Here is a 17,442-nt window from a genome sequence, read left to right on the forward strand (position 1 = left end):
TGCGCCTTGTCCTCCGGCGCGAGGGCTTAATTTTCCTAGCTGGGGGTCACCTCGTGGTATAGCATGCCCGTCCTTGCACCAAGTATGCGGGACTGAACCCGCTGCTGTCCGATGGGTTGGAGTTGACGGCTTAGCTAATTTCCGATAGCAGAGCGTCCCAATTGCTCTGTTCTCCGTCCAGATTTTGAGAGATCATGGTCTTTACCGTTCTGTTTGCTCGCTCAGTCGGATTCTGCTGTGGGGAGTACGGTGCGGTGTGCTGAAGCGTTATCCCGAGCCGTTGGCAGAAGTCTTTAAAGTAGTGCTGGAAATACATCGATGTTTGCCCACATCGATGTTTCGATGTTTTTGGGGGGCGAACATCGATGTATCGATACATCGACCTTTTCTAATGGGTTTTTGGAAAGTTTAATTTAATTAAAATAAATTCCAAAAATGTTCACATTTCATTTTGCCAATTTAATAGTGTCACAACGGTTTCAAAGGTTGTATAAACAAAAGAAATTAAAACAAATTAAAACAAAACAAAAGATAATTCAACAAAAACAAAATAAAGTTCTGTTCCGGACAGAAATTAATAGCTTATTTAACAAAATAATCATAGCTAATCATAGGAGATCTATTCGTTCTTATTCGTAAAAATAAGCATGTCCACATGCTTGGGTTTAAGCGAACTCCTTTTATCGCTTACGATCAAGCCTGCTTTGCTGAACATCCGCTCGCTTTCAGTAGACGTTGCAGGAACGCAGAGGAACTTTTTAACGCTTATTTTAAAAGTCTTATCATTTGAGATCTGTAAAGAAAAAATGGTTGATAATTTATCAAAGTCAATATTATTATATTAAGTATTACCTTCCAGTAATCTAACGGACTCAAGCTTGATTCCAAATTTTCGTTATTGAAATATTGACGAAGAGTCAAAATGGAGTCTACTCGACTGTTCCGAGTCCTTTGCGAAATGTTTTTGTCCAGAAATTCAAAAAGTGGCTGCTGTGTTGTGGATATTGGTGTTGGCAGGCTTGTGGCAGAAGATAGAGAAGATCTATGTAAGGCGCTGTTGAGTGATGAGAGCTCGGTTTCCAAACATTTCTCTGCATCTGATGCATTAAAAGTGGAAAAGAATCCTTCCCTTTTAGAACGAGGATCTAGCAGTGTTGAAATTCTTGTGACACTGCGCTTCTCATACGGTAATAGTCTTTTTTTAATTCCCTCCACTAAACAGTTACATGCTTCACGGTCTTCATCAGTGCTTAGCTTGCCTTTCAAATTTTCCAAATTATGAATAAGTCCGCAAACCACCGGAATAATCATGGATACAGTGACTAAAGTGCTTGATGAAGTGTGTAAAGTTGCGTGTTCAAAAGGCAAAAAAACTTGCTTTAAGTCTTCCAAGACGGGAAGGGCAATATTGCTTTGGGTGTATTAAGAAGTACCTTTCCAATAGCAACCTTTGTTAACAGAATGCGTTCTATCATATAAAAGGCACTATTCCATCTAGTAGGGCATTCTTGTTTTAGGCTGTATGGCTTATCCGAATCCTGCGCTTCTCTTAATTTAGCATAAGCTACTGAGCTGCTCTTAAAAAATGACACAATTCGCTTGCACTTATCCACAATAGATTTAGTTTTGTCTAAAGACAGACAGTCTTGTACGGTCGAATTTATGCAGTGAGCAAAGCATGGCACATGTCTTTTTTGCAGGATCTCACATGCTTTTATCATATTGCTAGCGTTATCAGTGACAATGGCCGTCACTTTATCAAACACTCGCCATTCAGTCAGAACATCACGCAATGAGCTCGAAATGTTCTCTGCCGTATGGTTCGTTTCATCACGGAGTTTTTTGGTTGACAAAACTGCTGTGCGTAGCTCAAATTTTGCCGTAATAAAATGACAAGTGACCGTAAGGTAACTTTCGTTAGCTCGTGACGTCCAGCAATCGGTGGTTACAGCGCAATACTTGATATCTTCAAGAATAACAATTAGTTTTGTTTTCATGTCGTTGAAAAGATTTGTCATGCATACGTTTTGCAATGTTGTACGAGAAGGTAACTCGTAGCGTGGATCAAGCATGTTGACAAAATGACGAAAGCCCTTGTTTTCAACTACTGAAAATGGTCGCAGGTCAGAGCTGATGTAATAAGTCAGTGCACTGTCAAGAGTCTTTTTTCTATTTGACGATGTTTCGTTTTTTTCTCAAGGAACGACAAAATAGAGCCTGAAGCCTTTGGCAGTTCACTAACAGTCAAAGCAGGATGCGTGCGCTTCAGATGACCAGACAAATTGGTGGTATTGCCGCTTGTTTGGTACATTTTTCCACATTTCATACATTTAGCAGACTTGCCGTCACTAGACTTACTAAAATAGTTCCACACAGTTGACTGCCCATACCTTGTCCGTTTGCTAGGGATTCCTTCCTCAGGTTCCACGTCAATTGGATTCACATTATTGGAATCTGCATACAAGAACACATTTATATGTAATGAAAATATACATACACACAGACACACAAATAACGCTGCATCTGAAATATTATAATTACCTTTGCCATTAGAATCTTTCAAAAATCTGTCCATTTCAATCACTGCCAACACCAATATCCAACATCTAACCAATATCCTTCAAATAATAGATATATTTTATAAGTTTTATTAATTAAAAATGAATTTTTAGTCTTAACTTACCTAGCTTTTGCGCGTTTTTTGATCAGTGATGGGAAAGTAGAGAAAACATCGAACATCGTAAAAAAAACATCGATGATCGAAATATTTTTGGAAACATCGATGTATCGATATTACATCGATGTTGGTTCCAGCACTACTTTAAAGGCTCGACTGGTCAACTGGGTACCGTTATCACAGAGGAACGTTTTGGATACTCCAAAACGTGCTAGGATTCGTTCCCTGAAGTAGCGTTCCAATTACGCCGTGGTAGCCTTACATAGCGGAATAAGTTCAGCCCATTTTATGAAATGGTTGAAGAGCACTAGGAGCACGGTATTTTTCGATTTGAAGCGTAGAAGTATGCCCACAAAGTCCGCGCAAAGGATCTCAAATGGTTCCTGGACGACCCTCACATGCATCGCTTCCGGAGGTTTAATCTGGCTTGCCTTGTATTTTTGGCAGGTTTCGCATCCCCACATGAACCTCGCGACGTCTCGGAAAAGTCCGGGCAAGTAGTGTCTCTGCGTCACCCGGTTGATGATCTTCGGAATGCCTTGATGTCCAGCGGTCGGTTGATCATGGCAGTCCGGTTCTTGGGACGTTTGTTGCAGTGTTTCCAGCGGTTGGCGTGACAAAGCTTCCGCGACCACGTTCTGATTGACGGTATTGTATGTCAAATCGATATTGTTGGAGTTCCAGTGTCCAGCGAGCGATGCGATCAGTTTGATTCTCAAACGTGTTAAGCCACTTCAAAGCAAGGTGTTCCGTGACGACCTCACAATGGTACCCCTCGTGATAGCAGTGGAGTTTGCGGATGGCCCAATCGATATCAAGGCACTCCTTTTCCGTAGTCTAGTAGTTCTCCTCGGGTGGTGAGAGTCGCCGGCTTCGGTATGCGATGACCCTTTAGGTTCCTTCGATGCGTTGAGTCAATACCGCGACAAGGCCTTTGCATCTGATCGTGCAAGCCAGTGCCTTCAGTTCCTTAAACGCTTGTTGTTGTCTCTTATCCCATATCAATTTCTGTCCCTTCTGCAGCAGCTTAGAGATTGGCGGAGCTATGCTAGTAAAATTTGGTACGAATTTAATAGGCGATGCCCAGGCATCGGCGTAGCTCCTTGACGTTTGTGGGTGGTGACAGCTCTTTGATAGCGTTGACCTTCTCGGGGTCGGTGTGGATGCCTGCTTCACTGACGACATGTCCTAGGTAGACAATGCTCTTCTTAAAGAAACTGCTCTTATCTTTATTGAGCTTTAGGTTCGCCTCCCGCAGTTGCCTAAGGGCTTCTCGTAAGTTAGCAGCATTTCCTCCAGCGACGTAACATATCAGGACTCGTTCGAATCTCTGCTCTAATACTTGTATCTACATAACTCAATCTGATCGGACAGTCGGAGCAAATTTTTTAATATTAGCTGTATATATTGCTAGTCACCTATAGTCTCTAGCGCGGACTGCCTACCTCAGTGATTTTCTGCCAAATTAATTTCGTATAAATGTTTATTGTCTGTCTCGTCCGAATTATAGATTTTATTGAGTGTGTCAGTTACTGTATTCTACCTGTCTATTTTCTGCTTCAGTTAGTTGTTCTTGCCTAAATTTAATATGTTTCCAATCGTCGAAGTCAGGTGTTCCTGCAACAACCTTCAGGAAAGTAAATAGTTAATTTATTCTGCGAGCCTGTCTATGGTGATCTCTCAATGTAGCTATAAGAGTGTATTCCGATATTTGGTTTTACCCAGACTTTGCCGCCTATATGATAGGTACTGACCAAGCGCAAGCTCTTTCTACTACTGCTTCGATTGCAAGCGCAGAGTCAAAACCAGCGGGTCCGGCTAGGCAGATCGGAATGGATCTCTACATTCAAATAAAGCGAAAACTTAGACCACAAAAAATACGGGGAAGTAAGACAAAAATGAACCGCGGTGACTCAAAACTGCTGGTTACCCAATAAACACCAACAATAGGTCAGCCTACCGAAGCTGGAAATATACCAATGAAACTAAAGCCCCCACCTATATACATTCGGGAGCATTTATATAACGCATTGGTGAACAAGATTGTTGATCTCGTTGGAAACAACAATTTTCATGTAAATCCTTTAATTAAAGGGAATATTCACGAAATCAAGCTTCAATCAAAAGGCGAGGAGCATTTACGTAAAATCTTCAAGTATCTAAATGAATCTAAAAAAACTTCTACACTTACCAGCTAAAAAGCGGTAAGGGCCTGCAGGTGGTACTTAAAGGTATTGAGCCGTATGTAATCCCTCCCGAGGTCACATATCTTTCGCTAATGCTTTAAGATTTGGCCTTTAAAAATCAACTCCCTCAGCAGCGCCCTTAACTGTAATCCAAAAAGATTCGAGTATGGACAAAGCTATATTAATTAATCTACTACCGTGCTTGTCTAAGCTTTTTGAAAAATGCATTTTGACGCGCATAATTCCTCGTCTGAGAACACACAACACAATCCCAACACATCAATTTGGCTTCTGAAAAATGCATGGAACTATCGAGCAAGTCAACCGAATAACATCAGAAATACGAACAGCATTCGAACATCGGGAATACTGCAGCGAAAAATTCCTTGACGTCTCCCAGGCTTTCGATCGAGTGTGGATTGATTGCCTCATGCATAAAATCAAACGAGTCAAAACGACTAGAGTAAGATGCAACACTACTACATCTGATGATCACATTATAGAAGCTGGTGTAGTAAGACACAACCGACGTTTGGTGTTTAATGATCATTTATTAATTGAATTGTGTTTAACATGAAATGTCTTAAACAAGCTAAGGGCTGCGGAGCTGCGCCGCCAGATACGCCGGCAGCGGAGCAGCCGCTTAGTGTTTTATATATATATATTCTTATGTATATAAAGCAACATAGATGTCGCTGAGAGAGAGAGTGTTATTTTCACTTATGTTGACCATTGCAGTCTTGTGCGATCATATTACTTTGCACTTGAATTAATCATGGGACTTATGTTTACATAAACATTGCAACAAAGTGTTACAATGTGCTTGTTATGAAAGACTCTGAGTACAGTGTGTATTCGCTATGTGTGCATACTACACTGGAGTTCCTCAGGGAAGTGTATTGGGACCAACACTGTACGTCATATACACAGCGGACATCCCCACCAACGAGCGGCTTACAATATCTACGTTTGCCGACTATACTGCAATCCATAGTCGCTCCAGATGCCCCATTCAAACAACAGCACTTCAAGCTAAACATTTGGCGGTAGTAGAGAAATGGCTAGCCGACTGGCTTATTAAAATAAATAAACAAAAGTGTAAACACATCACGTTTACTCTCAACATGCAAACATGTCCTCCGTGAACATTGTCTAATACGCAACTTCCACAAGCCAAAGAAGTAACGTACCTTGGCGGTCATCTTAATAGGCGGTTCACCTGGCGTCGTCACCTTGAAGCAAAGAAAACGCAGATTAAACTGATAGCCATTAACCTTTATTTATTTTTTTGAACTCCCGATCTCCTCTCAGCTTGGACTACAAGGGTCCTACTTTACAATTCCACCATAAAACCAGTGTGGACCAGTGTGCTCGCAGCTACGGGGTAAGGCCGTGCAGTAGAAATATTGATATCATCCAGCGATTACAATCAAAAATCTTGAGGATTATCCCTAGGGTACCATGGTATGTTCAAAACGTGAACATTCATAGAGATTTGAATGTTATATACGTCAAAGATGAGATAGCTCGACAAAAGGCGAACAACAACATTATTCTGTGTGTTGTGAGTCTATTAGAATATTCCACATATTCCGGGGATTATAGCAGATTTAATAACACGGGGGAGTGGTCGGATGAAAGATCCGAAAGTGTTACGGCGCTTATCAGATTGCGAGGGATGTTTTTTGTCACAGCAAAATCTATTAAGTCTGGTTGTTTGTAAGGGTCTGATGGCCAGTCTGTAGGACTACCCGGGGAAACATAGTTGAGTTTGTTGCTTGGCTTTATGATTGCGTTGTATAGCTGCCTTACTTTTGCGGTCACAAGGCGAGAACCCCAGTGCGGGTGTTTCGCATTATAATCTCCTGCTGCTATAAATCGCTGTCCCAGTGAATTGTAGAATTGCATGAATTGATCTTCAGAGATTGTAAAGCGGGGAGGACAGTATACAGCGGCAATAGTAAGATTGCTGATGTCCGATTCTACAATTATAGATGTGGCTTGTACATAGTTTGCCGCAAACCTTTTGTAGAATTCGTGTTTGATGCGGTTTCTTATTAGAATACCGGTTCCGCCGTGTGCTTTTCCTTCCGGGTGATCTGTGCTGTAGAATATGTATCCACGTATTTGAAAGTTATATTTGTTAGTAAGGTGCGTCTCAGAAAGCAGCATTACATCAATGTGATTGTCGTATAGGAATTGGGTAAGTTCAAGTTTATGCCGTGAAACACCGTTGGCGTTCCACAGAGATATTCGTAGAGGCGCCATTGATTATTTGGATTGTTGAGATGCAAACATCTGTATCAAGGTGTTTTGATTTTGCATAAGATTTTGCATAGTTGATCTCATAAACGACATGAACTCCATCATACTTTGTTGTAGGGTGAAAATCATCGTTTCAATAGAGCTTTGTGACTGCTGCATGGGCTGCTGCGCGTTATCCATACTCGAATCTTCTTGTATTACCCTTGGGGGCGCTGCGGCAGCAGCTTAGAGATTGGCGGAGCTATGCTAGTAAAATTTGGTACGAATTTAATAGGCGATGCCCAGGCATCGGCGTAGCTCCTTGACGTTTGTGGGTGGTGACAGCTCTTTGATAGCGTTGACCTTCTCGGGGTCGGTGTGGATGCCTGCTTCACTGACGACATGTCCTAGGTAGACAATGCTCTTCTTAAAGAAACTGCTCTTATCTTTATTGACCTTTAGGTTCGCCTCCCGCAGTTGCCTAAGGGCTTCTCGTAAGTTAGCAGCATTTCCTCCAGCGACGTAACATATCAGGACTCGTTCGAATCTCTGCTCTAATACTTGTATCTACATAACTCAATCTGATCGGACAGTCGGAGCAAATTTTTAATATTAGCTGTATATATTGCTAGTCACCTATAGTCTCTAGCGCGGACTGCCTACCTCAGTGATTTTCTGCCAAATTAATTTCGTATAAATGTTTATTGTCTGTCTCGTCCGAATTATAGATTTTATTGAGTGTGTCAGTTACTGTATTCTACCTGTCTATTTTCTGCTTCAGTTAGTTGTTCTTGCCTAAATTTAATATGTTTCCAATCGTCGAAGTCAGGTGTTCCTGCAACAACCTTCAGGAAAGTAAATAGTTAATTTATTCTGCGAGCCTGTCTATGGTGATCTCTCAATGTAGCTATAAGAGTGTATTCCGATATTTGGTTTTACCCAGACTTTGCCGCCTATATGATAGGTACTGACCAAGCGCAAGCTCTTTCTACTACTGCTTCGATTGCAAGCGCAGAGTCAAAACCAGCGGGTCCGGCTAGGCAGATCGGAATGGATCTCTACATTCAAATAAAGCGAAAACTTAGACCACAAAAAATACGGGGAAGTAAGACAAAAAATGAACCGCGGTGACTCAAAACTGCTGGTTACCCAATAAACACCAACAATAGGTCAGCCTACCGAAGCTGGAAATATACCAATGAAACTAAAGCCCCCACCTATATACATTCGGGAGCATTTATATAACGCATTGGTGAACAAGATTGTTGATCTCGTTGGAAACAACAATTTTCATGTAAATCCTTTAATTAAAGGGAATATTCACGAAATCAAGCTTCAATCAAAAGGCGAGGAGCATTTACGTAAAATCTTCAAGTATCTAAATGAATCTAAAAAAACTTCTACACTTACCAGCTAAAAAGCGGTAAGGGCCTGCAGGTGGTACTTAAAGGTATTGAACCGTATGTAATCCCTCCCGAGGTCACATATCTTTCGCTAATGCTTTAAGATTTGGCCTTTAAAAAATCAACTCCCTCAGCAGCGCCCTTAACTGTAATCCAAAAAGATTCGAGTATGGACAAAGCTATATTAATTAATCTACTACCGTGCTTGTCTAAGCTTTTTGAAAAATGCATTTTGACGCGCATAATTCCTCGTCTGAGAACACACAACACAATCCCAACACATCAATTTGGCTTCTGAAAAATGCATGGAACTATCGAGCAAGTCAACCGAATAACATCAGAAATACGAACAGCATTCGAACATCGGGAATACTGCAGCGAAAAATTCCTTGACGTCTCCCAGGCTTTCGATCGAGTGTGGATTGATTGCCTCATGCATAAAATCAAACGAGTCAAAACGACTAGAGTAAGATGCAACACTACTACATCTGATAATCACATTATAGAAGCTGGTGTAGTAAGACACAACCGACGTTTGGTGTTTAATGATCATTTATTAATTGAATTGTGTTTAACATGAAATGTCTTAAACAAGCTAAGGGCTGCGGAGCTGCGCCGCCAGATACGCCGGCAGCGGAGCAGCCGCTTAGTGTTTTATATATATATATTCTTATGTATATAAAGCAACATAGATGTCGCTGAGAGAGAGAGTGTTATTTTCACTTATGTTGACCATTGCAGTCTTGTGCGATCATATTACTTTGCACTTGAATTAATCATGGGACTTATGTTTACATAAACATTGCAACAAAGTGTTACAATGTGCTTGTTATGAAAGACTCTGAGTACAGTGTGTATTCGCTATGTGTGCATACTACACTGGAGTTCCTCAGGGAAGTGTATTGGGACCAACACTGTACGTCATATACACAGCGGACATCCCCACCAACGAGCGGCTTACAATATCTACGTTTGCCGACTATACTGCAATCCATAGTCGCTCCAGATGCCCCATTCAAACAACAGCACTTCAAGCTAAACATTTGGCGGTAGTAGAGAAATGGCTAGCCGACTGGCTTATTAAAATAAATAAACAAAAGTGTAAACACATCACGTTTACTCTCAACATGCAAACATGTCCTCCGTGAACATTGTCTAATACGCAACTTCCACAAGCCAAAGAAGTAACGTACCTTGGCGGTCATCTTAATAGGCGGTTCACCTGGCGTCGTCACCTTGAAGCAAAGAAAACGCAGATTAAACTGATAGCCATTAACCTTTATTTATTTTTTTGAACTCCCGATCTCCTCTCAGCTTGGACTACAAGGGTCCTACTTTACAATTCCACCATAAAACCAGTGTGGACCAGTGTGCTCGCAGCTACGGGGTAAGGCCGTGCAGTAGAAATATTGATATCATCCAGCGATTACAATCAAAAATCTTGAGGATTATCCCTAGGGTACCATGGTATGTTCAAAACGTGAACATTCATAGAGATTTGAATGTTATATACGTCAAAGATGAGATAGCTCGACAAAAGGCGAACAACAACATTATTCTGTGTGTTGTGAGTCTATTAGAATATTCCACATATTCCGGGGATTATAGCAGATTTAATAACACGGGGGAGTGGTCGGATGAAAGATCCGAAAGTGTTACGGCGCTTATCAGATTGCGAGGGATGTTTTTTGTCACAGCAAAATCTATTAAGTCTGGTTGTTTGTAAGGGTCTGCTGGCCAGTCTGTAGGACTACCCGGGGAAACATAGTTGAGTTTGTTGCTTGGCTTTATGATTGCGTTGTATAGCTGCCTTACTTTTGCGGTCACAAGGCGAGAACCCCAGTGCGGGTGTTTCGCATTATAATCTCCTGCTGCTATAAATCGCTGTCCCAGTGAATTGTAGAATTGCATGAATTGATCTTCAGAGATTGTAAAGCGGGGAGGACAGTATACAGCGGCAATAGTAAGATTGCTGATGTCCGATTCTACAATTATAGATGTGGCTTGTACATAGTTTGCCGCAAACCTTTTGTAGAATTCGTGTTTGATGCGGTTTCTTATTAGAATACCGGTTCCGCCGTGTGCTTTTCCTTCCGGGTGATCTGTGCTGTAGAATATGTATCCACGTATTTGAAAGTTATATTTGTTAGTAAGGTGCGTCTCAGAAAGCAGCATTACATCAATGTGATTGTCGTATAGGAATTGGGTAAGTTCAAGTTTATGCGTCGGGTGTAGTTTGGGAAGCTATAGTTGCACCTGGCAGGTGCGGATGGCGTGCTGTTGGTACACGTCGGATGCGGCTTTTTAGTTCCTTGTACACTGGACAGCCTCTGTAATTAGCTGTGTGATTTCCACCGCAGTTTCCGCACTTTTTTGTACTAGGGTCATTCTTGTTGACTTGGCAGGAATCGGGGCCATGGGAGTCTCCACAAGCTACACATACCGAACGCAGCGTTTGTGTGGTTCCTCAACAGTGATCCGGCGATGCAGCAGGAGCTGTAGTTTGTAGATCGGGTGCACTTCATTTTTCTTTGGAGCTTTACTATCTGGCTCCAGCTCAACTTTGAAGAGAGGTTGCGGTATTTTGCTTTTGTTTAAAATATTTGTAACTCTCTTAGCGAGAAAGCCCTTCTCTTTTAACGCACTTGCGACCTCGGAAGGTGTTACATCCGGTTCAATACCTTTAAGTACAACCTGCAGGCCCTTGCTGCTTTTTAGTTGATAAGTGTAGAAGTTTTTCTTAGCTTCATTTAGATACTTGGAGATTTTACGGAAATGCTCCTCGTCTTTTGATTGAAGCTTGACTTCGTGAATGTTCCCTTTAATTAAAGGAACGACATGAAAATTGTTGTTTCCAACTAGGTCAACGATCTTGTTCACCAATGCGTTGGATATCTTTTCTCGAATGAATATTGGTGGGGGCTTTGGTTTTTTTGGTCCATTTCCAGCTTCGGTAGGCTGATCGTTGACAGTATCAGCCAGCGGTGCAAATCTATTGATGGTGTTTACTGTGTCCCCAGCAGTTTGGTTTGAGTTACCGCGGTTAATTTTTGATTTATTTTCCCGTGTTTTTTGTGGGCTAAGTTTTCGCTTTATTTGAATGTAGCGATCCATTCCGGTCTGCCTAGACGGACCCGTTGCTTTTGACGCTGCGCTTGCAATCGAAGCAGTAGTTGAAAGAGCTTGCGCTTGGTCAGCAAAAGATGGTACGACGACTGTTGACACAGTTAAAGTTGTTGTTGCCGTAGCGTTAGCAGCAGCGACTTGTACGGGCAAGTTTGGTGGTGATAGTGGATTCCGCGGTGAGGGAGTCGGTAATGGAGAGGCACACTCTTCGCTCCAGGTTTTTGGAGTTGTAGTTGGTAAAATCGGAGAGCAAGAACGCGCTCTCACATCTTCCACGGCTAAGAGGTTCTGCTTTGATTTTTCGGCTGTTGTGTGTTGCGTTTGTGGTTTTGCTTCTGAGACAAAGCTAAAGTAAGCGTTATTTTTGGCCAAAGAGAGTCGCCGCTTGTCTTGCTCGCGCTGACGTTGGGCACGGGTAACGTAGTGACTCATCGAAGTTAACACTTGGTCAATTAAAATTCTATTTGATTTGCTTATAGTTTATATATTTGTTAAATTACACTTTCAAAACTAAGTGGATGATCGTGCGCATCGCACTAGGGGGCTCTTGGCCTAATTTTAGATATTTACCGCACTTGGGTACTATTTAATTTTGATTAATTCGGAGCGCTTTAAAGAAATACGTCTGCACTGTCCGAAGGTAGGTTCGACTTAATTTATGTGGGCTCTTGAGAAGTAAAATTTAATATCTGGCCGTTTTTGGAGTTACTTTCGAAAGCATTAGGTCTGTTCTGTTGGAACTTTGTCGGTTTCTTGAAATGCGAGGACGATTCGACGTCCATGTGTTCTGTTGCAGGAAGGCTCTGGGACAAGAAGGCTCTGGGGCAAGAAGGCTCTGGGGACCTGAAACTTGAGCAAAGCGTTGTTTGCCTCTGGACGAATTTGTATTCGCCTGGTCTTGGTTTTTGTTTTGAGTTTTTGTAAATTGTGGATTCTTTTGCTGAACCCCCTGGGTTTGAGGACCGCTCTGTTGGGGACCGCTTCGCCAGGATTAGTTTTTCTGACTGTTGGCTTCTGCGCCCTGTCTTGGTAAAATTTGCCGTGAATGCGCCACGTTCATTACTAGCTTCTGCCTCTCGTGCGAGGGCTAGAGCCAATGGTAAATCTCGAGGTTGTGCGGGAAAAACCGCAGCTCTTAGACACTTTTTAAGTTCCGAGATGAAAACATTCATAGCATCACTTCTGAGTTTTTCTGCTTAAAATAGTGCTGATGCAGCATCCTGAGTCAAAATGGTATTATTTGTCAAAAGCATGAGCTTCTGTTGGATGTTTCTGTAGTATTGAGTGAGGGAGAGTTCTTCCTGCCTCAGGAAATTGAGTTCCTGAGTTAACATCTGTATGAGTGTCTTGTCGGCTTATATGACGTCCAACCTTGTTATGATAGCTCTGAAATTGAACGCCGTATTGTGTGATAATGAGGACTGCTTGATAGTGCCTGCTCCTTCCAACGTACGGTTCAAACAACCTATACGGTGCTTGGGCAGCCTGTCGCCAAGAGACGTTCCGGCACCGATTTTACCCCGTCTAGGGGCTCGTCACATCTGATGTCCCCGTTTTTGAACACGTCTTGAAAATCTTCCTCTGAGTTGGATACCGTATTCTCTACCCTTTCGTTCCTTAGAGCATCTAATTCTGCTCGAAATTGTGCCTTTTGTTGCAGCAAGGCCGCATTTATGGCGGCCTTTGGATTTACTTAGTGAAACCGCCTTTCCGTATATCTCTCCGAGTTTTTTTGTCTTTGCTTTCTCCTAAAAGCTGGGAATAAGTTCTTCTTCACTACTCATGGAAATATATTCATATAAGTCTTAAGTCTTAGTAGAAACTTAAATAAAGAACACTGCTGGTATTTCATATAACAAATTACTAATTTCTGTTTATCCCAAACGGACCAACTGAAATCCAAACAATGCGACACAAAATTGCAGCGAACAATATTTACTTTTAGCAAGCTTATTAACTTTATTTATTTGATTTCAACAATAATGAACATCTCACTTGCATTGGTTTTCCTTTTATTTTTCTCTTCTAAGCGTTCCTAACGGTACGGCACGGTCGCTTGTTGTTGTGGTTTCGATGATTGAGCTGTTGCGTTATTGTATTTTTTCACGATTTTATTTACTGAAAAAACAAGGAGGCTCCGCCCCTGGCTCGCTACGCTTGCGGTGAGGTGTGAAAGGGCTACTGTGGTAAAAGATATTCCTTTTATTTATTTGGGAGCAGCGAAGGTGCCGCTTCCAACGTTCATTTGAATCTGATTTTTACATTTTTCCAGGTTCTAAGTAAGCCTAAGTCTCATCGATGCGCTGCCCACAGTTGGACAGCAGAGAGACGGTTATGTATATTATATATATTATATGTATGTAATTATGCTCTCTTAAGCTGGAGCGCGAGGGTATATGCATGCACTTGAGTTCGGTCAAGTGGTTTTGTTTATATAGACACTGCAACAAAGTGTTACAGTGTGTTCGCTTTAAGTACTCTTGGTACAGTAGATATTCAATATATATGCATACTACACTACAGTCGACAGTTATTTGCCCTCTCGACAGTTATATGCTTGATACCCACATCTTAACGCCAGTTTGATTTAATGACCATTAATTAAATAAATAAATACTTAAGCAACTTAAATTCGTAAAAAGGCTAAATTCAATTGACACTTTCTTCGAGGATTCACTATTTTGTGAGCCCTTTTTGGGAATTAAATATCGAGAATAAAAACAAGCGTGGCTTCGATTAGGCAGCGTTGTGTGCGTACGAATATTTTCGTAGACAGCGATTAAGTGATGAGTGATAACATTATATGATGCTGTACCAGCCAACAAAGAACATTAAGAGAGTTATTTAACATAATGATAGCAGTATGCTTATGAAAATGTGCTGGCTAGACTTTTATCAGATATTAATTATGCAAAGAATAACATATTTAGTTCTGCTCCCTACATGCGCCCCCGTTGAATGAGGCATTTTTCTTAACCGATGTGGTATAAACAGGCAGAACGGCTATCTTGCTAACAGCTCTCTTGACCAAGTTAGTGACGCAGTGCGGATTATGGCAACACGGAGAGTGCCATCGTCTTCAGTGTTCGTCTCCTCAATCCTCCCCAAGCGCCATTGAAGTGGGGCAAGATTTTCTTCTCTAAGAAATACGATGCTGTTTTTTTTTTCCAAGTGTTTCGCTTATTTCACCATTTGCCACTTTCTAGAAGAAGTGAAAGATAGTTGGAGCTCCACTTCTGCCAGAAGATATGCTACATTCCGCAGACGCGTTGCCAACGGCCAAGTCGGTTGATGTCAAGATGCGTGACATCAGGCTCATTGAACGTTACATAGGTTGATTCGCTAAAAAAATGTTCAGGAGTCAAAACAAACAAAGTGGTCGTGAGTTTAACATTGCTGAGATTTCACAAACAATAATGCGTAGCTCGTGAAAGGTTAGAGTCGCCTTCCCAACAAAAGTGAAAATTTGGCTGATTTCACTGCAGCCTCCCATAAGTCACCAAAGTGAGGGGAGCGTGGTGGGATGAAACGCCAGGTTATTCCGATTGAAGAGCATGAGCTAGTAAGCTCATTATATTGAAGCTCGCTTAGAAAGGATTGCAGAAGCTCTCTGGCCAGTCGGATGCCTCTCAGCGGAGAAAGGGCAGGTCCCTCGCACCACGGGCTTAATCCAAGCAACTCGAGCGTTGTGCGTCCACGATACAGTATATCTGCGGGATTCATTTGGCATGGTACATGCCGCTAGGTCATTCCTTTGATTCGTTCCTGAATTTGAGCTATCCTGTTGGAGACGAATACATTGAAATTAGATGGAGCTTTACGAATCCAGGATAGAGTTATAGTGGAATCCGACCAACAATAAAGGGAACAGACAAATGGAACGATCTTTGAGATGTTATTGGGAAGTGACCTCTGATCCAAAGTTCCTTATACTTCCATCCGAATATCTATGACTTCTTCGACAGAATCGCCTCCAGATATTAAGTCGTCGACATAAAAATCTCGGCGAACGGTCTAAGCGGCAAGTGCAAAATTAGCTTTTTTATCATAAGGCTGCAAACTTTGCGCGTGCTAAGACGAAGCTGAAGGTGAAGACGAAAAACTGTGTTAAGTAAATCATATGAAAACGAAAATGACGACGAAACACAAACTGTCAGCTTCAAACAGTGCAGTACTGAATTTGAAGCAGAATTGCCGTTACATTTTTAATTTCATGCGTTGCTTTGCATTTGAAAAATCTTTGAGCAGGCATTATCGAACTTTGATGAAATTGGTCTATTTTTTACTTATAAATGGTTTAATTTTAACAAAAAATAATAAAAATTAGCGATTTTATTCTAATATATTCCAAAAACTTTTTATCGTCTTTTGGCAGCACATCATATCCGACTCAAATTAATTGGGTAAACTCGAAATAAGGTGAATCCTTTTTAAATTTAAGTTTTAAAAACAAATTTTCTTGCAAAAAGGTTTTTCATCAGATGATGAAATTATTGTAACTGCCAAAATAGTGCAGCATATTCGGCTACCACTATGCACACTTGTCGGTCAATGGGCCAATGACTCCACCAGCCCATAGAGCACACCAAACAGTCAGTTTTTGTGCATGTAATGGCGTCTCAAGGTCTCATGTGGATTATCTTCACTCCAAATGCGGCAATTTTGCTTGTTGACGTAGCCACTCAACCTCGTCACTTAACAAAATTTTGCGATGGAAATTCAATTTGCACAATTTGCAAGCGTTGTTCTTTTGTCAACCTGTTTATGATAAAATAGCAAACCAAACTGAGCATTAGAGTTGCCAGATTATAAAAAAATATATCAACTTTACCTCCACTCGAAAAACCAACCTCTAAAATGAAATTAATTGAAAGGCCAGAGGTAGATTTCGCTGACCCGTCAAAGACAACATGCAAATTGGTTGAGGTGGTATCCACTTTTCGAACTCAGTGATGTGGCAGATAATAGTGCGGCAAGACAGATTGCTAATTGCCAACGACATGTGATCCAATTCGACGTATTCTTTGAGAAAGGAAGAGAATTGCGACTTTAGGGCTGCATCCTTTGCACGTTTCTTCTCCAGTCCCTTAAGACACTGCAAGGCACGGTCGGTCATATGAGTTCCCGAGGAAAGCGAAGCTGGTTTTAGTTGGTAAATGAACTGAATATTGGCCAGAGCTAAGTCGAGTGAATCTCTTTTGAAATAGCTGTTCACAGAGCAAGTCATCATCTGATATAGAAACTGCAGAGCCACAGCAATGATCAACTTCCCAAAATCGCTTGACAATATCGGACAACGCTCCGCTCTCAGACTGCTGAGCCGATTCCATGCGAGATGTGGCTAACATTGAAACATTTGATTGTTTAGCAGAAAGATTTCCAGCCACAATCCAACCGAGTCGCAGTGGTAGTAGCAGTGTTGGAGTACATATGCAGCAAGGAGTTATGCTTGGACCTGCAGTGCCCAGATTTGCATTGTTGCAGGCTGTGTCCCTTACGTAGGCAGTTTAGACATAAGTGCAGCCGTTTTTCCTCATTGGATTTAAGATGTGGAGTCAAAGCCAGGAACTATGCGCATTTAAATAAATAGTGATCGTTTTCATTGCATAAAGTACAGGATGAGCTAGACGAAGAGCAGAGATGACGATATGAATCGGCATTTAATTGGTGATTTCCTGAGCTGTTTTCACTTCGTTTAAGGAACGCACATTAGCATGGATTTTATCGCTCAGATCGCGTAATCTGCTTGCAGAGCCCTTCACAATATTTGGAAGCACAAAAATCAACCGAGCGTGTGCTTGAAACT

General features: G+C 41.6%; 1 protein-coding gene across 1 annotated transcript; it reads right to left on the minus strand.

Annotated features, from left to right (window-relative positions):
* Positions 1-430: 430 nt before the first annotated feature.
* Positions 431-12,703, minus strand: LOC117782748. The gene is made up of 5 exons (XM_034619784.1): positions 12,700-12,703; positions 2,684-2,687; positions 2,561-2,618; positions 853-1,305; positions 431-793 (listed from the first exon to the last, which is right to left on the minus strand). Exons 3-5 carry the CDS (start codon positions 2,573-2,575, stop codon positions 620-622), a joined length of 642 nt encoding a protein of 213 aa, XP_034475675.1. The 5' UTR covers positions 2,576-2,618; positions 2,684-2,687; positions 12,700-12,703; the 3' UTR covers positions 431-619.
* Between the last annotated feature and the right edge of the window lie 4,739 nt (positions 12,704-17,442).

Source organism: Drosophila innubila (assembly GCF_004354385.1).
Source record: "Drosophila innubila isolate TH190305 chromosome 2L unlocalized genomic scaffold, UK_Dinn_1.0 5_B_2L, whole genome shotgun sequence".
In the NCBI taxonomy this organism is placed as follows: Eukaryota; Metazoa; Arthropoda; class Insecta; order Diptera; family Drosophilidae; genus Drosophila; species Drosophila innubila.